Source organism: Gekko japonicus, unplaced genomic scaffold (assembly GCF_001447785.1).
Source record: "Gekko japonicus isolate JY-2015 unplaced genomic scaffold, Gekko_japonicus_V1.1 scaffold144, whole genome shotgun sequence".
Taxonomy (NCBI): domain Eukaryota; kingdom Metazoa; phylum Chordata; class Lepidosauria; order Squamata; family Gekkonidae; genus Gekko; species Gekko japonicus.
This window is the reverse complement of record NW_015162478.1, coordinates 1,058,523-1,085,227: the sequence shown is the minus strand read 5'-3', so window position 1 is coordinate 1,085,227 and position 26,705 is coordinate 1,058,523. Positions and strand designations below refer to the sequence as shown.

Below are 26,705 nucleotides of genomic sequence, written 5' to 3'. Positions count from 1 at the left end.
AAAACAAAAGCCTGTGAGCATCCACAGACACACACACACCCCGGTCAACAGGAAGGCAAGGAGGAGCTCGAGCGAGCCCCAGCCCCCTCAGACAACGACGCCATCCCACTTTGCCAAGGGCGGAAGAACCCACCTCCTCCCCAGCCCGGCGACACGCCGTGAGGCCCCGCCCTCCCAGCCACGCCTCCCTCCCTGTGAGGAGGAGCCCCAGTGAGGGGCGGCGCGGGGAGATGATGTCAGGGCGAAGCCGGGGCTGGGAAGGATGGTGGGGGACCGGCTGGCAGTGAGGCGAGAGCGGCTGAGGCGGTTCGGCCTGCGCGCGTGAAGGGACCGGAGGGAGAAAGCGAGACAGAGAAAGAAAGAAAGGCCCGGCCGAGGCCCGTGTGAGAGAAAAGGCGGGAAGGAGGAGGCGGCGGCGAAGAAGAAGAGCTTCCCAGCGCGAGCGAGGCAGGCCGGCCGGCGGGATGTCTGTGGGGGCGCAGGGCAGCGCCGTGTCGGACCCCCAGCACCCGGCTCGACTCCTGCGGGCGCTCAGCTCCTTCCGCGAGGAGGGCCGCTTCTGCGACGCCCACCTGGTGCTCGAGGGCGAGGAGATCCCGGTGCAGACCAACATCTTGGCCGCCGCCAGCCCTTACATCAGGTGAGCGGAGCCCGGCTCGCTTCGGCACAGGGCGAGGCGAGGCAGGGCTGAACCCCGCCTCGGAGGCCGGCACCGGCCGTGGGTTGTTTTGCCGAGGAGCCTGGCTGGGTCTGTGGGCTGAAACGGGGTCCGCTCGGAGCCAGGCTTACTCCGAAGGGAGGGAGGTCTATGGCAATGCTCCCTCTAAGCTGTGGGGTCTTGTGAGCAAAAATTCTACTTTGTGAGCTGCTGGCATTCAAGATGTGAGCAAGCAATTTGGCTACTGCATAAATTAGTTTGCTTTGGAGTCACCCTTCCTGAGCTAAGACAAAAAAGTGTGAGCTGGAGGCTAAAAAACTGTGAGCTGGCTCACACTAACTCAGTTTAGAGGGAACACTGGTCTACGGTTGACCCACCGTGCGGAATAATAACGCTGGAGTTGGCCTGGTAGCTCCCGTCTGCGGCCCTGTTTATTCTGAGGTAACGTTGGGGTCACGGTGTGTAGCAACTTGGGTTGGAGGTTTAAGGGTTCCAGCCTGGGGTAGCTCTTTAAAGTAGGAAGGGAGCTGCTGGTACCAGCCTGTGACATTGCTTACTCCGAGGTAAAGTTAGATCTGGACTGACAGCGCTAACCTGTAGCAGCTTTAACCCCAAGATGACCCCTTCCTTCCCAAATAAAGATATGGAGCAGAGGTCCATCGGTGGCTTTTAGCCACAAGGTATCAATAGGAACTCGCGGTCTGGGGCAAGTGATACTCTGTATTATTGGTGCTGGGGGGGGCAAGAGTGGGAGGGCTTCTAGTGTCCTGGCCCCACTGGTGGACCTCCTGATGGCACCTGGTGCTTTGGGTCACACTGTGTGACAGAGTGTTAGACTGGATGGGCCTTTGGCCTGATCCAACATTGGCATCTCTTATGTTCTTATGAGAGTGTGTGCGCACCTAGGGCTGTAGTTTTAGTTTTTGCCTACATTTCCTGGCAATCTGCAGCCCCTCTGAGCTAGAAATCTTTTTTCCCCCTCCTCTATTTCATGCTCACAGCAGCTCTGTCAGTAAGTTAGGCTTGGAGTATGTGAATAGCCCAAAGTCGCCCAGCAAGTTTCTGCAACAGAGTGGGGATTCTAACCTGGGTTGCCCAGAGCCTAGTGTGACCCTCTAACCACTTCACCACACTGCCTCCTTGCTTATGGGGAGCAGAAAGTATGCCATGCACTTGTTATTATTATGAAAGAAAATAGACTTAAATTATCTCATTGGATTGGGGCTCCTAAGGCAATGTTTGCATTATGAGTTCAAACACTTAATTAGTAAGGCTTTATATGCATATCAAGTAGGGTTGCCAACTGGTCAGGGAGGAAAAACAGCAACAAGACCTGGCCTGTGCTTTTTGTTTACACAGCGAGGTGTTTTCGAGGACTTTGGTGCACCTAGAAGTGTTGCTGGGTTTTTTGCAATTCTTCTGGTTTGGAAATCTTTTCCTCCCCATCCCTGATGTTTCCTCATTAAGTGAGCAGCAGTTTTGTTGTGAATATGCTGAAGGCACGCTGTTTATTAACTTAGATGACTTTTAACGGAGCCCAGGGTTCAGCCATTTGAAGTAATAAGTGAGTGCCTTGAGCATATGCAGAAGGCATCTTCTACTTACCAGTAAGTAAGCTTCAGGAGACCCAGGACCAAGGTTCAGTCTAGTACAGCCTTTATGCTTGTAGTAAAAGCCACCAAATGTGATGGACTGTTAAGACTCAGGTCTCTGGAAGGCTGACAGGTAGGCCAGCCCTGATGGTTCGTCCTCAGTATCTAGACCTGATACTGCCTTTGATCATGAAGGTTCTAATTAGCAAGTGTTCCTAAAAAGTTGGCTGCTGGCTAAAGAGGAAAATTTCCCTGACCATGTGGGAAGTGGGTCTCTCAACAGTGGGAAGGTAGCTTTCCCCCACTCCATACATACCATTAGGATTAAGGAAATCATGTTTTCCAGATAGCTTGGAGCACCAGTACTAATTAACAGTGTGGCCTGACTTTCGGCAGTTGGAATTGAGGTTGCCAACTTTTTGTTTTAATTGCAGGACTCCTGTGCTTTTTCAGTGCTTGCCCATAAACTGGCATTTAGAGACTAGAAAGAAATCTGCTTTCTTACTATTCCCTTTAACCACCTTGGATGATTAAAATTGCTGACTTCTAACCAATCTACATTTAGCAATCTTGAGAAGCGCATCAAGTTAGTTCTTCATAGGGTCTTCACAAACCCTGCAATCCAGTGGAGCTGGTGCTAATAGCCATTCATTGTGGAGGATATGCATTGTAATGCAAGTTTGGGATTTTGACCATTTGATTCCTAGCTCTAAGCACATGATCATATTAATGAGAGTGTTGGAGGAAGGTGATTCTAAGGATGTTGTGAAGAGAGAAAGGGAGATGGGGTGGGAAACTAGACAAGAACATAGAAGTAACCTGGATGGATTGGACCAGAGAGTCCACACACTGTACACCGAGACCAGCCCCATTTCCCTCCCTAGATGTTTACTGCTACTGCTCATGGATGAAAAATGGAGTAAGTATGGTTAAAGATCTCAGGGCTGTTAAGGTTACTACCTCATCCTGGAGTCAAATGTTTCCTTTCTCATGCCAACTGAATTGGGTAGATAGAAACCAAGTTTGTTTTACTGGTGGAATAATACAAACACGAGTATAGTGGCACCTTAGAGCTATATAGGTGACAGAGATAGGTCCTTGCCCCCAACGAGCTTACAATATAAAATGGACAGTGAGGGGAGGCCTGCTGCATGGGGGGGAGGGTGGGCTGTAAGCCCAATGAAATAAATGCTGTACTTAACGCTTGGCTACAGTGGGCAGTGAGGCTTCAGGGCCACAAGTCCAAGGCCAGACCAAAAAGGTGGGATGTGAGGAGAGACTGAAAGGAAGGGATTCCCTTCTTACCCAGTACCATTTTGCTTCCCTCATGCCCTATACAGAGACATTGTTTGATTTATTTGCTTTGTTTATACCCTGCCTTTATTCCCTGTTGGGATCCGAAGCAGCTTACATTCCTCCCCTCTCTGTTTTCCTTCCTTCTCTTTTATCCTCACAACAACCCTGTGAAGTAGGTTAGGTTAAGAGTGTATGACTGGCCCAAGGTCACCCAGCAAGCTTCCATGGCAAAGCAGGGATTTGAGTCTCCCAGATCGTAGTCCCGCCCCTCTAACCGCTACACCACATTGGCACTCTCAATATATTAAAGTGCAGGGAAGTATTACGCATCAAACACACTGAATAGGCCTGGAGGTGCACTAAGCCAAATCCCTGGACCTCTGCTTTGTCATTCAGACCCACCTTAGATATCGTGTCCTTTAATTCACTTACCTCCTTAGAAAGCATTTTAATCTCATTGTACTATAAACAGGAGACAGCATGTAGCTCTGATTGTACAGTCTGCTGTATGATTCAGAGAGGCAGGCGGAAGCCTAGGCTGTGACCAGCCCCCAGTGCCGCCGACGTATAGCATCTGGATGAGTTCTCGGGGAAGTTATTGCCAGGTTTCTTCTTTGCCTTCTCATGCTCACACAGCTGCCTCTGTTCTCTTTGGGTGTAAAGCGATACAGGAAATCTCATCATTTGTTTACTAACATTACTCACCCAGGGCACTGTCAGCATTCCCCCAGTTCAGCATGGCTCATTTGCAAAGATCAAAGGCAAGCTGGTTTTCATCAGGGAAAAGGTTTTGAAATTATTGGTTGGCAGTTAATTGGAAGGCAGCTTCTCTGAGGATTCATGCTCCACTGAAAAGATGCTTTTGTTTTTATATTGGCATGGCTCGCAGGAAACAGCTGATGATTATGTGTGTGTGATTCCACGCCCATTTTTGTTCTGGGCTTTAAAATACCCTTTTAAAAATAAAATACTACTGTACATCTATTTGAAACCTGCATGGATGACTTTAAGCTTAAAACGTCATCCCGTATAATAGCATGAAACACTGACATCCTTGGAGAGAAAGTAATATTTTATTAATGGCCTCCTCATGATGAAATGCTTAATAAGTCCCAGTGATCTGACCGACAGAGCCTGACTACACCATTTCAAGTCTTGCTTTATTTTCAGCTCTGTCTACTTTGATAAGTGGTTTCAGGTCAGTGCACAGACTTTGAATATTGACTCATTACTCCTTGTGTAACATACATTAAAGGGATTTTGCTGCCTTTAGAGGCATCTATGACAAGCTTTGTTAAGCATTGGTTGTTTGACGGTTGTCATTTCATCCGATGGTTTATAGTTCAGGCTGAGTTTGTAGACTAGTCATTAATTCATCTTTATGAGCATAAGCAAAGCTTGGTATAAAATGGTGTCAGGTTTTGTTGTCAGCACCTTTGATGTCAACTGTGGTGGTGGTGTCTTGCGAATAGGGGCCCAGCTGATGCACAAAGTCTCTGACGTGCACCAGTTACAACCTTCAACAGAACTGGTAGCTGTTAAGGTCTCCATTGCCCTTTTGCTTGTCTTTGAACCATTTGTGTATTATGCAAACTTATAACTTGTTTCTACCAGAAAAGCTGATTTTTTTTCTTTTTCCTAGAATAGGCTACCTCCACAGCCAGTGTGATATAGGGCTTAGTAAAGTTGCAGAGTTGTCTAACTGAAGCACTACTTAATTTCAGATACGCATACCACATTGATTAGTAGATTGGGGGTGGGATCCACAAGGAGTGTTCATGGAAGTTGTTGGCAGAAAAGACCTTTTTCCTGCCTTTCCTCAAACAGCTTTCCATTTGTCCCAAAAGGTGTCTCTAAGGATTGGGAGAGCATCAGAAGCAAAATGTCCCAGAGGTGGGAAGTAATGCTGAAGAATTATGTGAATTTATGCACTGTTTGCACTAGAAAAAACTAAATTTTTATTTTTCTTGTTGCTGCAGTCAGTCTCATCTCTCTCCCACCACCCCAGGTCCTGTGGCACTGCTTGTGAAGCCTTCCTGATCCTCCAAATTCAAGTCAAACTGCAGACTTCTTGAGAAAGGGGCGTGTGGGAAACTCCGTACCACCAGCACCTTCTATGAACTCTTCCTTTGAGTCCAGTACAGGTGGTTTTTTCCCCTGACAGGGCTTCTGTCCTTGCTAAGTTAGATGAAAAGAAATTGACCATGTGATTTCTAAAATGTTTATTTAAATTGCAGATAGGTATGTTGGCCCAAACCAAAACTCAAAACTAAAAGTCACGTAATACCTTTTAAGTATTTAAAAGGATTCAGACATGTGGCCTTAGGATTGGTGTCTGAACGATTGCTTGTCCTTCCCGTCTTTGTCTTTAACATCCAGCCTGATTAAGAGTTTTGAAGAACATGAATGCTTGCACTTTTGGGTTATTTTGGTTGGTGAAAGATACTATATAGTTTTTCGATGTTACTTTATTGAGTTCATACAGCTTCCTAAAAAACTGCATCAATACACAAGAAAATTAACATCCCTAAACAACAAAGAGATAGACCCCTGTAATACCCTAAAACTCTAGGACTGGTTTCCAGGGTTGTTTTCTGAGTAACACAACTAGGGCTTAATTTTACAATCCAGTTGAGCTTAATATTTTATGGATATTGGTAAACCGTGAGAATATATTTGATTTAGACAGCAGTCATATTCTGGGGAAGCTGGTTTAATATGGGTAAGAACTTACAAATTTAACTGGTTCTTTTTTACCGTGGGGTCAATTATTATGTATAAATTTATATTCAGAATTTTTAATTTTCTGTTAATGATGCAAAATTTTGTTTGGGGAAATTTTTCCTCCTGAAGATATGTTTTGTAATAGGGCATTTTGCTGGTGGATTCAATGTGCTGATGGATGAAAAAATGTGAATGTTGGGCCATACCTCTAATTAAGGGAGAGGCCAGAGCCAGACATGAAGCTTATTGCCCTAAGCCAGGTGAAGAGAAGAGGAATGAAAATTGTTTGAGAACAAATCCTGGCTGCAAAGTTGAAGGAAATCATGAGCACTGGTAAAAACATACTACACTGTAATAGCTTTTTCCTTCCCCCTGCCACCAAAAAATACTGAAAACCATATTCCTGTGAAGAGATTGGTAACTTGCTGAGACCAAATACCAGTTTCCAAATTAATGTGGGAAGAAGCTGTGGCAATTAAATAGTCTGAGTTTACATGGTTAGGTATCTTAACAAACCTGAAGTTCACTATGACCTAATTTATTTTATATTTGTAAACAGTGAGTTGGCAGGGAGACAGAATCTACCTTTATTGGTAGCAAAATCAGTGTTTATTTTTTTCTTGTCTGTGATCATGTGTATTTTGCTGTAAAAGAACAAAAAAAACATTATTTCTGGTAGGTGGAGTGCACAGTTCCTAGAGAAGCAAAGTTGACCTTTGAAGGACCCGGTGTAGTAATGTTTTCTCATAGATGACTCCTCTGAATAATACCGTTGAATTTGAATTGTCTGGAGTGTTGATGCACAAGACAGTCTTAGGATGTCGTGTGCCCCATTGTATTTTTGTTTTCTAAATAGCTGCATTGGCCTCCTTGTATTTCCTACTTTACCCAGTTACCCAACCAAAAATAACAATGACTGGGATCAAAATATGGGTGCTTATAGCACAGTAGGGTATGGTAATTTTCTCCCCAGTACTATGTCAAATATTGATTTAAATTAAGTTGGATAAATAAATCTTGATTTGTTAATGAAATTAATTGTCTTTTTATGACCCAGACACTAGAATCCGGGTGATGCTATCCTTTTTCTATTTGGTTTATCCACTGAGCCCATATGGGTAATCTTTTATGCCTTCCTCCTTCTTGAGTTCTGCAGTGTGGTCAGTTCTCAAATTCTGAATGTTTAAGATAATACCCAACAAACAGCATGAGCATCTATTGACACTGGAGCATGTTAACATCAATATTTTCTGTGAGAATATGTGGGCTAGATTGTCAGTTTGTTTAATGTTTAAGGGTTAAAATTCCTGGTAATTTTAAGAGGGTATACTTTATTGGATAAAATGTACATCCCTAATTATAAACTGCTCAGGGCAGGACCAGCTTTCTCATATTGTATAAAGCACAGGCTTGGTAGCCTCTTTTTGTTTTCTAATAGCCAATTCTACCAGAATATTATTTGTAACAATGAGGTAATTCCTAAATTAATCAGACCTTATGATGTGCTGAAAAAGGAAAACAATTATTTAAACTTGGTGCTTACTGTCTTCAGTCTTCTGTAAATGAATACATGAAATGGTTCTTTTCTTTAAATTTTAAGCTGTAGGTTCAGTTTGCCCTTTCAAACTATATGTTGTCATCAAGTGCATAGTTTTACATAGCAAGTAGTATACATTCTAGTGAAGGAAATTTCTTTCACAAACACTTGAAGACATTTAGGGCAACCTGTAACTTCTTTAAATTTGGGGGGGGGGCTTATACCCCAAAATGTATATGCTGTTTAATATCTGAGTTTATTATAAATGCAGTGCATTTTATGTTAAAAGGGCCAGTACAATGTTTAGTTCAAATTCCTGACCACAACAATTTACTACAAAAGTGAAGGAGTGACAAGTCTTCCAAGAACAAGAAGTTATGTGACACCTTAAAGACTAACATATTTTTGATGTCAAACATTCATACAACACAGTCTACTTTTTCAGTTAACAGATTCAGGGGAATGAGGGGGGATAGCTTAGTGACGGGGCACGTCCTTTGCATGTAGAAGGTTCCTAGATTCAGCCACTGTTATCTTCCAGGTAAATGAATCCCTGGCAGCAGGGTGGGAACAAGCTGTTGATGAGACCTTGGGCCTACTAAGGCATTTTGACAGCTGCAGTCCTGTGTGCAGTTACTTGGGACTTACTTCTGAATGAATATGCATATGATGAGACTGAATATCATTGAACCCCCCTGACCACTGGGTTTGAAAAATCTTCTCAGTCGAAATTTGTAGCAAATCTGATTTCAGTTTTTTAAAAACTCAGTAATTACCTGCTAGATAGTTCAAGTGGGGGTATTTTTTTTAAAATAGCAGTAGTGTGCTTTTCTTTCTCTGATCTCTTTCTGCCCTGTTTCTGGCTGGGAAGGTATCTGGATAGAAAGGGAATGCACCCCAGAGACAGCTGGAGTTATTTTGAGGCACAGAACAGAATGGGACTGAAAATGAGACTAAAATCAGCTGCATGCCTGGTGCTATGACCACTGTGGTGCGATGGCACTGTGCAGCAGATTCCTTTGCCTTAAATGGCAGCTGTCACGGGGATAAATGTTTGCAGTTGGGAGCAGAGGTGAAGGAAGCATCACGTTCCTGGATGGCAGAATATAAATAATAAACATAAAGGTTTTTGGGTCTGAGTTCAGTAGCCCATGTAACACAATTACTGTTATTTTCATTCTGCACAATTACTGTTATTTTCATTCATGTGTAATTAATATTTCAGTTTATAAGGTATTTCTCTTATATCAAATCCATGCTTATAGTATTAGTCAAAATTTGAAGCATATTTTATATAGCCTGGGGAGAGTGGTGTGCCAGTTAGCCTGTGTGGATGGAAAAGTTAGAATGGGTATGGAGAGATGCAACCAGGGGTTCTCAGGGGTGTGCTACTTTGTGTGTGTAACTTCTTTAAATTTGTGTGCACCTGGGGACATGGATTTCTCATGGGTTTCTTGTCAGGCTTCTTGATTACAGTACTAAAGTGGATTTTTTTGGAAGACTGACTAAAGTCCAATCTCTGTCCCATAGAAACACTTTTATAGCAACATTTTAAGGGGAAAAAACCACAAAACATTTTAATAACAAACAGAACTACATGAGAGGACTTATTTAAGCCCTTAAACCCTTGCACACTGAAGTGGTGGTTGGGGCTGCTTCCTTCCCACAGTTGAGGGGGGGGGGCAGAGGGAGCAACTTGGGAGCGACTGGATGGGTGTAGGAGCACCTGGGTGAGAGCAAACCCTCTCCTCCACATCTGAGGCCTGAAGGACCTGGCGGCCAAGACTCCCTGCTCCAGCTGGGGACCAGGGGGAGGCTCTGGCCACTGGGCCAGACTCTTCCCTTCTCTGTTCTGGCATCCCTCAGGCCCCATCAGACTATGTTTCTATGCCCTCCCTTGCCCGAAGCAGTCTAGCACTGCCACATTGGATCCAGCCCAGTTTCTTGTTAAACTGTAAGCAGCAGTCTAGAATATGTGGCACATGTCATGTCAGGCATGATTTTTATTCTTGTTTGCAGTGGGTGATTTTGGATTTTCCAGATGAAGAAGAAGAGGAGATTGGATTTATACCCCGCCCTTCACTACCCAAAGGTGTCTCAGAGCGGCTTACAAACTCCTTTCCCTTCCCCTCCTGTGAGGTGGGTGGGGCTGAGAGAGCTCTTGACAGAATACGCTCTTTTTTCAAGAACAGCTCTTATCTTTCCCTTCCCCTCCCCACAACAGACACCCTGTGAGGTGGGTGGGGCTGAGAGAACTCTGGCACAAACTGCTCTTTTTCAGGAACAGCTGTGCCAGAGCTTGTGACTGACCCAAGGTCACATCAGCAGGTGCAAGTGGAGGAGTGGGGAATCAAACCCGGTTCTCCCAGATTAGAGTCCGCACACTTAACCACTACACCAAACTGGGTTTTCCAAAGTGGTAATTGACAATGATGTGCATGTAACCAATTGGTAAATCTGTTATCTGTATTAACTTGTCAAGAGGAAACTGTTTCCACAGATCCTGCGATACCAGTTGTCTGAAACAGTATGATTGGAATGGGAGAGTATTTATTAATCGTTTTTACCTCTTGCTAGCCCTTAAACTGTGCTGAAGTTAATAATGCCTGGTTTTGTTCCTCGTCATATACAGATGGCTTCTCAGATAATTGGACTGTAGCCACCAGCTTTAGATTTATTCATGGCTTTCTTATAAGACATAAAGCATCTTCCTTTGTTGTGAAGCAAGGGGTGGGGCACCTGTGCTATCTCTTGCTTCTTACTCTTCCTGTTAGGTATTGTTTGGTTTTGGTTTTATTGAAGATTGTGAAGAGACTGATGACTGCGGCTCCCTATTCATTGCATAAACTTAGTGCAGTGTATTGCTCTGCTCTCAAAGTCATAATAAGAGAGTGAGATTGAAAATCAATTCCAGAGCTTATGTAAGAACCTAACTAGGTGAGTAACTGTGGCAGTCATAATTGTCAGTGTCTTGGAGCACTTTTGGCTAATGAAAGTGCTAAGTGATTCTTCATGTGATGGCATGTGTTGACAGCTTCCCTTCTGTCTTTATTTGTGGTGCTAACATTTGTTTATTTGAAGGAAAGCTACCTTAGGAAGGTTGTAGTTGTTCTCTCTATGGTTCTGTCCTGTCCTGCTTCTCAATTATTTAGAATTCCCAGCTTTGTTTCCCGTGTAGTAGAAAAAGTTGCACAGCACTATTGATCTGCTCAGAACCCAAGCACAAGGACTAAATCTGTATAATACATTTTAGTACTGCCCTAATTGACACAAAACAATGGGCAAACTTTCAAGCACACCAGGATGCTTAATCAGACTTAGATGTTGTAAGATACCAAAAGATGGAAGTGTGGAAAGTAGATCTTTCAGGGGAAGAAATCTATATGCTATGGTATAAGGTTTGGTCACAATAACTTCAATTGAATTTGTACTTTACATTGAGTACCCAATATGGTTTTGATTGAAATTCTCAGCTTCTCCTCTGATTTCTTTTGGAAAAAAACCTTTGATATTCCATTAGCTATCCAAGAACACATGCCTAGTGTTTGTCACTCCTTTCTCCTAATTTTGCCAGTACTTTTAGTCAAAGTTTCCGGCTATGATACACAGGTGTTTTCCAACTTCATACCTTCAAGGAAATCCTGTCACCATTACCTGTTGAGGACCCATGGAATGCCTGCACACTGCAGACGATTCTGGGGACAAGGGAACACACTTGGTTCATATGGGGGTTCTCTGGAGATATAAAGTGCTGTCAAGTCACAGCTAATTAATGGTGACCCCCCCCCCTAGGGTTTTGAAAGCAAAATACATTTAGAAGTGGTTTGCCATTGCATGCCTCTGTGTCATGGCCCTGATATTCTTTGGAGGTCTCCCATCCAAATATTAGCCAGGGCTTCTGAGCTCTGGCAAGATCGGGCTAGCCTGGGCCATCCAGGTCAGGGCTATGGAGTTCTAGCGTACTCTATCTTAAGAATGGCTTCCCAGAGATTGCTTTCATTGAATCCTATATCATGTAGCAGAGTGTCCTCTTAAGGCCTATTCACTAGGAACTACTGAGCTTGCAGTTTTTCTGTGTCAGTCTGAGGACAAGGGAATGCAAGATTATTCCAGCCAGACCTCATTTTGTTCTAGGAGTCAAGTTTGTTTATGAGCAAAATACCAGAGATAAAACTTTGTTTCGGAGATGCTGCTAGGGCTGTGGAATGATCATACTGAATGAGAGTCTTGATGCTGTTTTTAGTTTTATGAAGAGAAGATTTAGCGATGGTAATTTACTGTGCTACCTGTTCAGGTAGTACCAAGTCTGGAAAGAAGTTTTACAGTGTTGTTGAGATACAGATGTAATATTGAGGCATGCTGACCAGCCATTTCAACATTAGCCTGGTTTTTGCCTATTAACCACTTGGAGCTGAAATCCTTCTAATTTAGAAGTCACTGCCAATATTAGCGCATACTCATCCTATGGCACATGTCAGGTCTGGCTGGAGAAGTTGATCAGCTGATTTGAAGGTGTGTGGGTGCATAGTAAGCATGGCATTTGCTGTTGTATCTTTGATTATGCTTATGATAATTTATGGCATTTCTTAATTTTTAACTCCTTATGATGTTTTAATGTGACTGTGGTTTTAGTGAGTTGTAAATAGCTCTGAAAAGTTGCATGGTTATGAGGAGAAGAGGGTGCTCTCGAGTTGCAACTGACTTATGATGACCCCATCCAATGCTCCCTTTAAGCTGTGGAGTCTTGTGAGCAAAAATTCTACTTTGTGAGCTCCTGGCATTAAAGTTGTGAGCGAGCGATTTGGCTGCTGCATAAAATAGGTTGTTCTGGAGCCACCCTTCCTGAGCTAAGGCAAAAATGTATGAGCCGGAGGCTAAAAAACTGTGAGCTAACTCACACTCACTCAGCTTAGAGGGAACACTGATTCCACAGTTCGTTCCAGGCAGAGGTGATTTGTCATTGCCTTCCTCTTCGTAGCAACCCTGGTCTTCCCATCCAAGTAATAGCCATGGCTGACCCTGCGTATCATTCAAGTTCTGACAAGCTTGGCCTGAGCTGAGGCTGCTGTGGTTTCAAACAGTTTAGAAATTAAATAATGATGTCTTTGCAGTGGGGTTGAATTGACAAACCTGCGTGAGTTGCCTGCTCTCAGTTTATGATTGAACCTCACTTAGGGGACCTTTGAGAATAAGATAATGGCAATCTGGGTTGAAAGCACAAATAATCAGAATTATTGGTGAAAAAACACTGTATACAGGAGAAAAGCATGGTTAATACTCACATTGAGGTAGTGATTGGCATTTTCAGGAAATCACCTGTTGATCTGGAATTAATGCAGTCTTGCTTTTATAAACTGGCAAATGCTGTGCTTGGTTCTATTAATAGGTACAATTGATGTCAATCATAAAAAGTAATAGTGCCACTTCAGCTGGCAGTGGTTAGTTTAGAAAGCTGCCTCAGATATTGATTGATATAAATGGATGGTAGAAGGGAAAGTTTAGAAGACATAAAATCAAATAAAGCATGCTCATGTTCGCAAAAAAAGTAGCATCAGTATACATGTTTATTGAATATGGGAAATTGGATATAGTTTTCAACACCAACGCAAAAAGAAATTCAGGGTCAAAACTGTGTATGATCTAGAGCCATCCCTAACAAGAACTGCACTCTTCTAGCTCCGTTGACTTCAACAGACTTACAAGGGTTTAACCGTTCTTAGGACAGCATTGATCATTGTCTAGTCTTTCTTGAGTTCCTGTGGATTAGTTTTCTTTACAAAATTATGCTCGCCAACTTATTTTTGTCCCCACCCCCGGGCGGGGGGGGGGGGGGAGAAGAGAAAGAAACAGAAGAAAAACAAACATGTAACCCACAGGGGAAAGAGAGTGATATATCCCAGTTCTTCATGATATCCAGTCCAGATTGCAGCTGTCTACAGATGTCATGCGTTTGTATATATAAATGAGATGGGGGCATTCACAAAACTGAGCATTTTGTGTACTTTGAGCACTGAATTCTAACTTCCCCTTCACTTTTGTGCAGCCGGTGACAAAACTCAACACTGGGTCCTCCTATACAAAGCAAGGCTGACTCAACTGCACAAGCAACCCAGGCCAGTGTATCAAATGTGTTTGTTCTCTCCAAATCCCACTTTGTTCTGAGTCACAGCTAAAGCAAGTCTATTTCTCAACACTTAAACACCATACCGCTTATAAGGATAGAGTTTGCACCTGCTCCTTTAATGAACCTGACTCTGTGCAACATATCCTCCTTCATTGCGCCCAGTATTCTTACCTCTGTCATCACTTGATTCACCCTCTTTTATCTTCTGCAAAGACTATTGATAATGAGTTTAACTTCTTGCTTTCTGATAAATCCCCTGAAATCACTGCATCTGTAGCTGAGTTCCTTTCACTTGTATGGAAGCTAAGGGCAAGAGTTTTAACACTTAGTTTTTCATGTATAGTTTCATTTTGGGATATTTTATTCTGAACTGACTGTATATGACCTTCTCTCCCTCTACTATTGTGGTATAAAACCCTCAGTTTTATCTTGTTTTTATCTTTCTGTAACAACATTCTGTAACAATTTGAGCACTTTATTTGTAATATTCGTTGGTTTTACTGTTTTTATCCTGTTTTTATGTATGGGCATATCCTGCCCTCTTGTAAACCACCCTGAGCTGGTTTGCGGGGAGGGTGGGGTATAAATACAAAAATAAATAAACAAATAAACATGCCAATAAAGGTCGATGATGATGATTAAAACTCAACACTAGGTCCTCCTGTACAAAGCAAGGCTGACTCAACTGCACAAGCAGCCCAGGCCAGTGCATGAACTGTGTTTTGTTCTCTCCAAATCGCACTTTGTTCCAAGTCACAGCTAAAGCAAGCCTATTTCTCAACACTTAAACACCGTATTACCATTTGTGAGCTGCCAGAATTGGCCATCTGACTAGTCTTAATTGATCAAATAGTTTAAAGCATTAACTTGCATTAGAATAGTAAAAATGATACTGTCATGATCATTAACAGATTTTATACTAATGCTGCTTGCATGAACAAATTAATGAGCTTTTATTATACAGCAACTACTTTGCAAGTTGTCATGAATACTTTGCATTCTGAGTTAGGTACAGTTTTTGTAAAGATGAATGCTTTCGTCAAACCATTCTTCTCTTTCACGTAATCAGCCTTAGCTTGGCATTTTTGAAAATAAAAATAGTATTGAAAGCACAACTATTTGGAGATGCCTGCTATTACAACAGGTGAATAAGCTTTGCTATGCTGTTAATGGAGAGGTTTTAGACAATTCTGGTTTGACTCCAAAGTTCATGTTTCTTTTGAGGTTTGTTATCCCTGTTTAGGAAGAAACCGTAGCCAGAATTTTTTATGACCATGTTGACCAATTCAGTAGAATCCCTTGCTCAAAAGCCAGTCGAATCCGACTTTAGGGTATGGTGCTCATCTCCGTTTCCAAGCCGAAGAGCCAGCGCTGTCCAAAGACGTTTCCGTGGTCATGTGGCCAGCATGACTAGATGCCGACGCGCACGGAACACTGTTGCCTTCCCACCGAAGTGGTACCTATTTATCTACTTGCAGTTTCTTGCTTTCAAACGGCTAGGTTGGCAGGAGCTGGGACCAGAGATGGGAGCTCTCTGTCATGCGGTACTCAGGTCTCGAACTGCTGAACTACTGACCTTCCGGTCTGCAGTTCAGCGTCTTAACCACTGAGCCACCGCAGCCTTTAAAATTCAGCTCCAAGATGATTCGATATGTGTCATAGGGTCTAAAATATTTAGAAGGCTGAAAAGAAAAACTGTTTTACCACTGAAGGCATACGTGGCAGTTAATTTTCTGAAAGTTAAATACAAGTTAGATTTTTAGAAGCATTTAGTACAATTCAATTCAATTCAAAACCTTTATTGGCATGGATCAGAATCATAAACAGTCTCCCTTCAGTTCATGGATTTAGCACACAGCTTCCTCATTATAAGGCAGTTACAGAACTTGGCCACCGCTTCAATAACCACTGTATTTTGTGAAGCCAATAAACGGTACAACATTCTGTCATCTGATTGCTTGACATCTTTCTTAAGTATGGCTTCTAGATAGACTGCCCGAATGTCATCATACAAACTACAATGGAGGAATACGTGTTCGATTGTTTCAATCTCCTCTGAATCACAATCACAAAACCTAACAGAGTAGGGGATTTTCTTAAATCTTCCTGCTAAAACCGCAGAGGGGAGCACGTTAAAGCGGGCCAGCATAAATGCTCTACGCAACTGTGGAGAAGTCAAATCCAATAAGTATTGTGCAGGGGTGTTGATCGGAAAACGTGCCCATCTTAAAGGGGAGCATCTACCAGAAGCCAAGGCTCTAAGCTCTTGCATCTCAATATCAATTAATCTCTGTTTGAGCAGGGCAAAGATGTGTACTTCAGATAAGGACATCATATCATTCACGCATAACCCTATTGAGACGATTTTCCTTTCTATAGCAGCAAACCACTCAGAACAATGAGACTCTTCCAACAGATATGTAATAAGGCTATTGGGACAGTTCCTAAAGTGCAAACGTAGCCAAAATCTGAAGGTAATTATCCAAGCCCTTGTTTCCAAGCGTATCATATTGACTTCCAAACAAATAGCGGCGTAGGAAACACACAGGGGCAACCCTAATATTTTCCTCACAAAATTGGATTGGAGTTGTTCTACCATTTTGTTAAAAGCTGTGATCCAAATGGGCACCCCATAAAGAAGCTTCGCTCCAATTTTGTGCTGAAACACTTTTAGGGCCGCAGGAACATACTGGTTACCCTTGGTAAAAAAGAAACGGGTTATTGCTAGCACACAGCTGTTCGCAGATTTAATTACTTCTGATCTACCATTATTTTAGTTTTGTCAAAATTCACAGATAATCCATTCAGCTCACGATATTCTATAAAATGTGCTAACAGCCTCTTTATCCCTACTTCAGACCTAGAAAGAACTACAGCATCGTCTGCAAACAATAGCAGGGGCACCGATCGCGAGCTCATAATTGGGCTGTGTCCATCAATCCCCTCTAACCCCGTGGCCGAATCATTTAAGAAAAGATTAAAAAGGAGGGGAGCCAATACACAACAATATTTAGATGGCGTTAAGTGCATGGAGACTTCTAGAATTTTGTCCAGGGCATGTTTTGCCAGGGAAACGTGGCAACAGTGAATCATAAAGTAAGTCTACATGAGTAGAATTACAGGAATGTTATTAAAAATATACTGGTTAGACTGCAAATGCACGATTATGCATCTTATTTTTTCTTTTGCTGCATGGAAAAATAAAAGACTTTCAATTCACTTCAAAATTAAGAAAATTCCACCACTGACCATGCTTCTTAAGTCTGGTTAATGAGGTCAGCAATATATCATGAGCTTACAGGCTTCCTTCTCCTTAGTGCCCCCCCTCTGCACTGGCTAGCAATGATGATGGTGTGGTATAGTGCTTTCAGGAAGAAAAAATATGTCTTGGGGGAGGGGGTTGAATCTTGTAGGCCCTTGTGTGCGAAGGATTATTTGGGGGCATTTGAAGACGGCATTATTCGCCCTGTGTATTTTTTGGTAAAATTAAAAATGTATGAATATATGGTAGCTGGATCTCCATTCTGGAGGACAGAGTGCTCTAGTTTTTGCCCTGCGATGTTGCAAGGATTTATTGTTACTTCTGTGGCATTCTGGGTTTGCTCATCATGTACAGAGCACCTGAAAACAAATAGGTAAGCAGAAATTTCAGAGAATTGGCACTGGGTGCAGGGTGTGGTGAAGATGCATATCTTTCATGTGTGCTGCCAAAGGGCTAGGGTGTGACCTGGAAAAAAAAGTTGTTTTCTGTGGGGCAGATCTTTAGGGGGAGGGGGCTTATCATTAAAAATGCTGTGTCATACTTTATTTCGATCTTGAATTCAGCAACTGTAAAACTTTGTGAAGTCACAATCAGTTGTAGGATTTGAAGATGGGGGAGTGTTTTCAGCTATTAAAAAACAAGACACCATTATAAAGTGACTGGCTCCCTTTTATAACACAATTAAACAAGACTTAATTAGGGTTAATATGGGGAGACGGCATTCTGGCAGCTCACAAATGATAATATGGTGTTTAAGTGCTGAGAAATAGGCTTGCTTTAGCTGTGACTTGGAACAAAGTGGGATTTGGAGAGAGAAAAATTATAGACCTGTTGGTATCAGGCAGAACTAAGACAAAGTGTATTGGGTGATCTCAGACTCCTGTGTGTGTGTGTGGGGGGGAAGAGTAATATGATGCTTCAAAACAATGTGTAGGTGGGGAACGATGTGCCCGCCCATGTCCCCCAGGTGTTTTTTCTCCCAGTCCTCATCATTCTTGCGAATAACCTTAAGCAATAGCATTTATACTGACTCAGTGTTACCATGAGGGATGTGCAACACATTAGATTTGCATATTTGATACTTTGCTTCAGTATGCATATCCTGTCTGGCAAGTGACCTGTCCCTGATCAGGAGATGTAGTTTCGTAATTGTATGGTTTATTTGCGTCTATATATAGGTGCTTGCACAGATACTATATTGTTTACTGCTTTGTGCTAATCAGCTAATCCTATTGATGTGTTAGGCTAAATATTGAAAGCATTCCATTATTAAACATTTACAAAAGACTTGCTGTATCAGACCACTGGTCCATCTAGCCCAACATCCTGTATCATATCGTGGCCGACCAGTTACTCTGGAAGGCTGACCACAGGGCATAGAGGCTGAGGCCTTCTCCTGATGTTGCCTTGTAGCCATAATATTCAGAGGTTTACTGCTTCTGGATGTGGAGGTTCCCTTTAGCTGTTACAGCTATTAGCGATTGAAGAACCTACCCTCCATAAATCTAATTTCCTCTTAAAATCATCTATACCCGTGGCCATCATTATGTCCACTGACAGTGAATTCCACAATTTAATTACTCTTTGAGTTGAAGAAATGTTTCCTTTTGTTTGTCTTGGGCCTAATGCCTATCAACTTCATTGGGTGCCCCCAAGTTCTAGTAGTATAGGAAAGGGAGAATAAAGTAGAATCCAATAATTAATTTTTTTAAAGCCTTTGAACTGTGCTTCTGATTCATGTCAGTTAACACCTAATTGTGTAATCCGTTGCTTATCTGAACTATTTGTTTCTCAGGGTATGTCCTGGGAACTGCTAAGTTTACTTCTTGAAACTGGAAATGAGGCTTTTTATTCCCGAGTTTACTGACATGTAGATTGCTGTTTCAAGACTGAAATCCCTTCTCACCAGCTTGTCTCGTTGCTCTTAATAAGAAATGGAGAGTATTTCAAGAGGAGGAAAATATTCTTCTTGCTCTGTGTGTGTTCTTGCTTTTGCTTGCCCCTGCCAAATGCTTATCTGAACAGGACAATTTTCACTCAGCAGTGGGAGCTCATTCGGTTTGGGATGAGGTGGGCCTCTTCAGAAACTAAGGAAGGATTAGTCAGCTGAGATATGACAATGGAGGGCATTCTTATAGACTCTCATAAGCAACTAATTATGACCAGGTAGGATGTCTGCAGCTCTTGAAGGATACATGGACCTGAAAATGAATCAGGTCAAGGTTAAACTCATTAATCGTGGTTTTTTTAAAAAAAAGAAAAGAAAAACTTTATCCTAGCGTTTGTATAATCTTGAAAATCCAGTGAATTATGGGAGTATGTGAATGAAATAAATAGTGAGGTTAAGATCCAAATTAACATTCATTCTTTTTTTCTAATACAACTAGCATGATAGTCCGTTGTGCTCCCTACAGCCACCAATTAACTATCCTTCTCTTTCAGGTACTTTTTTTGAGAGTTTCTAGGCAGCAAGTGATTCATTCTAAAATCTGTGAATGTATTTTGGAAGTCCGCAGCTGTCTTGGACTCATCATTTACTCTGTGTGCGTGTGTGTATAATTTTTAAAAATAGATCAACTTTTTTAAAATTTCAGAACAAAGCTGAACTACAATCCGCCAAAGGAAGATGGTTCAACTTATAAAATCGAACTTGAAGGGATATCTGTTGAAATTATGAAAGAGATTTTGGACTACATCTTCAGTGGCCAGGTTTGTGTTGCCAAAGTTCAATCTGTGTATTCTTGTACTTGAGAAACTGTCACTCTAACATGCCAAAACCTCTTCAGTGGGCAGATGAGAGAACAGCATGGTCTAATTTTCTATGGACCACCAAGTGGTTGCTTGCTGTTGGGATTTCTGCAAATAATGATGATATAGAAGGTATATCTTGGTCTGTTCCTTGATATCCCTTCTTACATTCTTAAACAAGAATTTAAGCTCAGAGTAATACCTTCTATGATGAATTCTCTTACTCTCCCCACTCTGAGTCAGATTTTTCGCACCAAATTCTTAGTTCCCTTCAGGTACTGAGCTAGCCCCCAGTAGCGTGTTGGAGGTTTCTAAATCTGAATGTCCCACCCTGTGACAGAATCTAATTTGGCCAGCTCAGGAACTTGTCAGGAGCCCTCTTTTTAGATCCCTTGAAATGGCACTGGAGACTGTGTAACAGTGAACAATAATTCAAAAATTTATTCAATAGCCAGGGATGGCACGGGGTAGTCAGATATTGGAGAGGCTGAGGGAAACGTTGTTGGTAAAGCTATATTCTTCAGTTAACAGACCAATCCAATCCTATTTCCTTTATTGGCATGTAACACTCGCAGACTCATGAACAGCAATAACAACGACATAAAATAATGCTTGCCAAAAAAAACCCAACAGGTGTAAAAAGAGTTGTCATATAAATATACCAGTGAAAAGAACCAATCAATTGAATAGAGATTGAATAGAAGTAGCACCAAAGAGAAATTTTGCAACAGTTTCCGTTATCTCATAATTTGGATTATCAAGAAGAGTAAGGGTCTTTAGACCATCAGAATATTCTTCTAATTGAGTCAAAATAGGGTTTAACAATTCCAGACATAGCGCATAATAGAAGAGGCACTGTAACAAAACATGGGAAGTCATCTCAATATGATCATTTGTGCATGGACAACATCTATCAGAGAAGTGCACACCCTGGAAGTGGCCAGATAATAAGGCCGAAGGTAGTACATTAAATCTGGTCATATAAAGGGCTCTACAGAGTTTGGGAATATGAAGTTGATAGAAATAAGAGACAGTTTGGCCAACTTTAGGGAATATTCCAAAATACAGAGGTGAACAGGTTTTGTTAGCAGCATTATATAATGAATGTAACTCAGAACAAAGTAAATTGGTTCTTATAATTGAAAAAGCCTTGGATTCAGAAGTAAGAAGTAAAGAATCTAAGGTAATATCCAGATATTTAATTTTGGATTCTATATAGGTAATCCAATTTGATTAGTTGCTTTAGTTTTTCCGGGATGTGTGGCCATTGTCTTGGCATTGTAGAACCTGACGTTTCACCAGTAACTGTGACTGGCATCCTCAGAGGTATAAACACAGAAAGATGGAAATGTCAGGTTCTACAATGCCAGGACCACGGCCGCACATCCCGGAAAATCTACAGCAACTAATGAACTCCGGCCGTGGAAGCCTTCGACAATCCAATTTGAGTCATTAGATTCTAATAAAAGCTGATAGACGTAGCTAAAAGAATCTGAATTGAAAAGAAGGCGAAGCCAATAGTTAATAGTAGTAAGCCACGCTTTAGTTATCAATGTTCTGGCCGCATTCCAGGCATAGAGCTGCATAGGGAACACACATTGGGACCCCAAATATTTTCCTCAGAAGATAAGACGGAGGCTGTTCTATGTAATTTCCAACTGTATTGATCCAAATGGGCACCCCATATAATAGCTGGGCCCCTATTTTGGCATTAAAGGCTCTTAAAGCAGCAGGTATATACTGGTTACCTCTTCCTGAGAAGTAAAATTTAGAGATTGCGGCTGCATTTACTTTAGCCGTATTAACTGCCGTTTTTCGGTGACAGACCCATGAGGCGTTATATTGGAAATGAACACTAAGATATTTAAAGGTCTTAACCTGTTCCAAGGAATGACCATCGATTTCCAGTCATAGACCTTCCAGGAATTGGAGAAGACCAGTACTTTGGACTTCTCATAGTTTAGTTCCAGATAGTTTGTGGCACAATAATTATAACAGCGATTAAGTAAACGCTTCAATCCCAAACGAGTAGACAAGAAAAGAACCTTGTTGTCAGTGTACAGGAGTAAAGAAATATGCGCAGAACCAAGTCTGGGGCTTTGGCCGAGTTGACAGACCTGATGGTGTTGTAGCAGCTTATTTTTACATTTTCTTGGTTCTTATTCGTGAGAGATGGTTGACTGAGTACTTAAGTTTCGGTAACAGTGTTTCTGAATATAGTTTCCTAATAACTGTTCAGGTTTTCTGGAAAGTCACTCTTTTAGTATATCAAATTCTTTCCCCTTTTCTGAAATCACAGTGTGTCTTCTTCCCCTGAGTAGTCTATAACCATTTGCTTTCACTACAGATCAGGGACTGCCTCAGTGCCAATTCCCTGAATAGCTGGTCAGGACTTATATTCTTCCCCAGAAAATATAATCCTATTCATTTTGGCCTGATTGGGAGCTTCTGCTTGCTACCTAGTCACTCTTTACCAAAATCTAAAACCACAGTTCCTGGCGTCTGTGTGAAAACGTACTTCAGCATAAGTTGACACTAGACTGATTTTTTAGATGGAATTCTTTCTCAGGTTCTGTTTAACACAGCTAAGACCAGGAGTCCCTCCTTTTATTCAAAAGATGAACCAGTCTGACAGACTTTTAGTCAGACTCTTCAGACATCCCCTCCTTTAGCTCAGCTTTTACTTTACTGAACAGTAACTGCTGCTGAACTCAAACTAACTCCCCTCAGCACATAGCTGATTTTATATTTCCCTCAGCTGGTGCTGGCCAATCAGAGAAAAGGAGCACTCTGTCACTCATGCTCAACATTCTAGGGCAGAGTTAACTATTCACCTCCCTTCTCTGATTGTACTGCATTAAGAAAACAGTGTTTTAAATGTATTCCATCACACCTTCCTAAAAAGTGTTGGAGGGTCATAAGGATTGTAGTTTAAAAAAAGAAAAGGAAGAACCTAGGAAATCCTATTGGATCAAGCCCAAAGATAAATCCGTTCCAGTCTCCTCTTGCAAACAGTAGCTGGGCGTGAATTCTCTTCCCTGTTTGTTCCTGAATGACTGGAGTTCAGAGGCATAGCACTGGTGAACCTGGAGTTTCCATTTAGCTATCCTGGCCACCTGTCTTGGGTAGACCTGTCTTCCATGAATTTGTGCAGCCTCCTTTTTAGAACTTTTGGTCATCAACCAGATCTTCAGCAGCGAGACCTGTAATTCATGCAAGAAATTACAGCATTCCATGATGCATTTGAGCTGCGGTGGCTCAAGTGGTTAAGACGCTGAACTGCAGGCTGTGGAAGGTCAGTAGTTCAGCGGTTCAAGACCCGGGTACCGCAAGACAGGGTGAGCTCCTGTCTCTAGTTCCAGCTCCTGCCAACCTAGCAGTTCGAAAACAAGACATTGCAAGTAGATAAATAGGGACCACTTCGGTGGGAAGGTAACAGCGTTCCGTGCGCCTTGGTGATTAGTCATGCCGGCCACATGACCACGGAAACGTCTTCGGACAGCGCTGGCTCTTCGGCTTTGAAACGGAGATGAGCACCGCAACCCTAGAGTCGGATTCGACTGGCTTTTGAGCAAGGGAACCTTTACCTTTTTATGATGCATTTGTAGGTGTTCAGGCTGATGTATATGCACAGGAGCTTGTGAACCAGGATGTCATCCCTTGGTATTTAGTGCCTGACATGTGGCATGCTTGTTCACTTGTCTAGTTGCAACCTTTTAAAAAATCTTTTTTTGCAGATCAAGCTAAATGAAGACACCATCCAGGATGTAGTGCAAGCTGCTGACCTTTTGCTACTTACGGACCTAAAAACCCTGTGCTGCGAGTTCCTTGAGGGTTGCATTGCTGCTGAGAACTGTATCGGAATCCGGGACTTTGCTCTGCACTATTGTTTGCGTCACGTGCATTACCTTGCTTCAGAATACCTGGAGACGCACTTCCGGGATGTCAGCAGTTCAGAGGAGTTCCTGGAACTGAATCCTCAGAAATTAAAAGAAGTGTTGTCCTTGGAGAAGCTCAATGTTGGGAATGAAAGACATGTTTTTGAAGCAGTCCTTAGATGGATCGCCCATGATCCTGAATTAAGAAGGGTGAGAAGCCACAAACACATAACTTCATGCTCTGCAAAACTGCCAGAGAAAGATTTCTTCAGCACTTGATCATACCTGGGTGCTTCAGGTAGAAATGTGCTAAAATGATTTTGGTTGCTACAGTTGAGAGACATTACAGGGGTGATATGCACTTAGCACTGGGGGGGGGGAGGTTATGTGCCTAGCCTATATAAATTCAAGAAACTGAGCTGATTTACATCTTTCCTATTTAGATTCAAGTCCAGTAGCACCTTAGAGACCAGCAAGATTTTTAGGATATAAGCTTTCAAGAGTCGAAGCTCCCGTTGTCAGACAGGAAGGGAGCTTTGACTCTTGGGAGCTTGTGCCTTGAAGCTCTTGTTGGTCTCTAAGGTTTTACTGAACCCAGATCTAGCTGTTCGGCTGCAGATCAACACAGCTACCCTCCTGAAAAGAGCTTTTCTGTTTATAACTTACTTGGGAGGATTTGCTAATTTGCCTAACTCTCTCTTTGCTACTTGTGGGGAAAAGTAAGGAGTGGCCTGGTCCTGTCCTACCCACTGGAAATCTTAACTCACATTCTCCTGGCATTGGTTACATCCTTCCTATTTCTTCTTTTCCCAACCATAAGGCTAGAAATGTGTTAGTTTTTTTTTAAAAAAAAGGAATTGAGATTATTGGGAAGCTTATTCTTTGAAGCACAACATTTTGCACTTCTGCAAAATCGCAGCAGATACACAGCCCTGGCTATTGCAAAAGCATTGCCTATACTGTCATGCCAGCTCTCCAGCTTCTTACATATGTATATGCCATCAAGTCACAACTGACTGTTGGCAACCCCAGCCAGGGGGATTCAGTGAATCCCCTTCTGTCTTTCCACCCTTCCAGCTTCTTTCCAGTGCTTTTTTGTTCTCCCACCTCAGCACTCATATCTGTAGACCTAGCAATAAACATGGATTCTAAAGAACTTTCCTGAAAGCTGCATGCTAACATACCTCATTTGTTGTATAATTGTGATTTGAAAAGTTTCTTTCTGCCTTTTCAGGTTCACATGAAGGATGTCATGTCAGCTGTCTGGGTATCTGGGCTGGACTCTGCTTACTTGCGTGAGCAAATGATGAGTGAGCCATTGGTACGGGAGATTGTCAAAGAATGTAACAACATTCCACTCACGCCACCTCAACAAGGGGAGGCAATGCTAGCTTCTTTTAAACCCAGAGGGTACTCAGAGTGCATTGTGACTGTCGGCGGTGAAGAAAGAGTGTAAGTTGCTTAGACGCACCATATTGGATTTTGGCAGCAAGTGTGTGTTTGTGTGTGTGGGGTGTGTGTGTTAATTATTCGAAACATTTTTAATGCAGACCTTCCACCTGATCATGGCCCCCAAGCTGGCACACATAAGAACATTAAAAGCATTTGAACAGTTAAAAACAACATTTAGAATGATAAGATAATTCAGTAAAGTGCATAAACGAACAATACCAGAACCAGGGAGGAGGGACGATAAATGTTACTGAGGGTATGCCAAATTGGGAGGGGGGGAGGTGAAATTTAGAGTAAAGTTCAAAGGCTCACTCTGAAAACTAAGAACCTTCATTATGGCTGTTTTCACTGTTTCTTTCTTTTTTTAAAAAAAAATAATTTATCAATACTGTCAACTCCAGAAAAATTGGGAGCACACTTCCCCACCTATTTTTAAGTAAATGTGTTTATGCCTTGAACATATATACTACAAATATTCATTTAAGTATTCATAATCTCCAATGCCATTCACTCTGACCTGTGTGGCACAGGCTAGTCCAATCTCATAAACTCTCAGAAGCTAAGCCAAGTCGGTCCTGGTTAGTGTTTGGATAGGAGACCACCAAGGAAGTTCAGGGTTGCTATGCAGAGGCAGGCAGTGGCAAACCACCTCTGAATGGCCACAGATGGGGTGGCTACAAGTCAGCTGTGGCTTGATGGCAAAAAACCCCAAAACTCAAAAGGAAAACCATGAGCTGGCCAGAGAATGAATTGCTCCTGAGGCATAATCACAGAGTGGGCCAAAACCACCTTCAAGTTTCCGTACTTACACAAATGACTCCTCTCAATCATTATATGTAACTTCTGAGAGGAAAGCACTCTTTTACCATTTCTTTCCGCACAAAGAATGCAGTAAAGCAAGCCACTTTTCTTGTTTGAAGATTTATTGTAACTGCCATCCATGATTCCCTGATAACATGGCTTTGTTCTATATAGGTAACAATGTTTTAAAGCATATAATTGGACTAGAATAATGTGTCTAAGCTTGATCGTGGCGAGGGGGCTTGCGCAGTTCAATGAAGCTGTGGGCTATGCCGTGAAGGGCCACCCAAGACGGACAGGCCACAGCAGAGAACTCAGACCAAGCGTGATCCACCTGGAGAAGGAATAATGTGTCTAAGCTTGAAATGGGTAAGAAATGGGAGGGACGGGACATATTTTTCCAAAGAGATTCTTAGGGTTTTTTTTCTGATGGAAAATTGAGAATTTTGGCAAACACTGGGGGAGAAAAAACCCTCTTACAAAATAGTTTCTCATTCGGAATGTGTGAAAAGCCTCTGAAGACAATGTTTACTCTAAGATATATAGTGTCTAGATTGTCTTGTAAAATAGTCTACGATATTAGGGAACAATTCCTGTATATATTGTAGACAACACTTGAATCCAAGATACATT

The 26,705-nt window shown here is 42.2% G+C and overlaps 1 protein-coding gene across 1 annotated transcript in view; it reads left to right on the top strand.

Annotated features, from left to right (window-relative positions):
* Nucleotides 1-271: 271 nt before the first annotated feature.
* The window catches only part of GAN (gigaxonin), a 36,070-nt gene continuing 9,636 nt past the window's right edge, over nt 272-26,705 (top strand). Inside the window, exons 1-4 of the mRNA XM_015405818.1 lie at nt 272-640; nt 19,788-19,902; nt 23,679-24,029; nt 25,054-25,271. Coding sequence (XP_015261304.1) covers nt 465-640; nt 19,788-19,902; nt 23,679-24,029; nt 25,054-25,271 — 860 coding nt within the window. The 5' untranslated portion in view covers nt 272-464. The remainder of the gene's footprint in view (nt 641-19,787; nt 19,903-23,678; nt 24,030-25,053; nt 25,272-26,705) is intronic.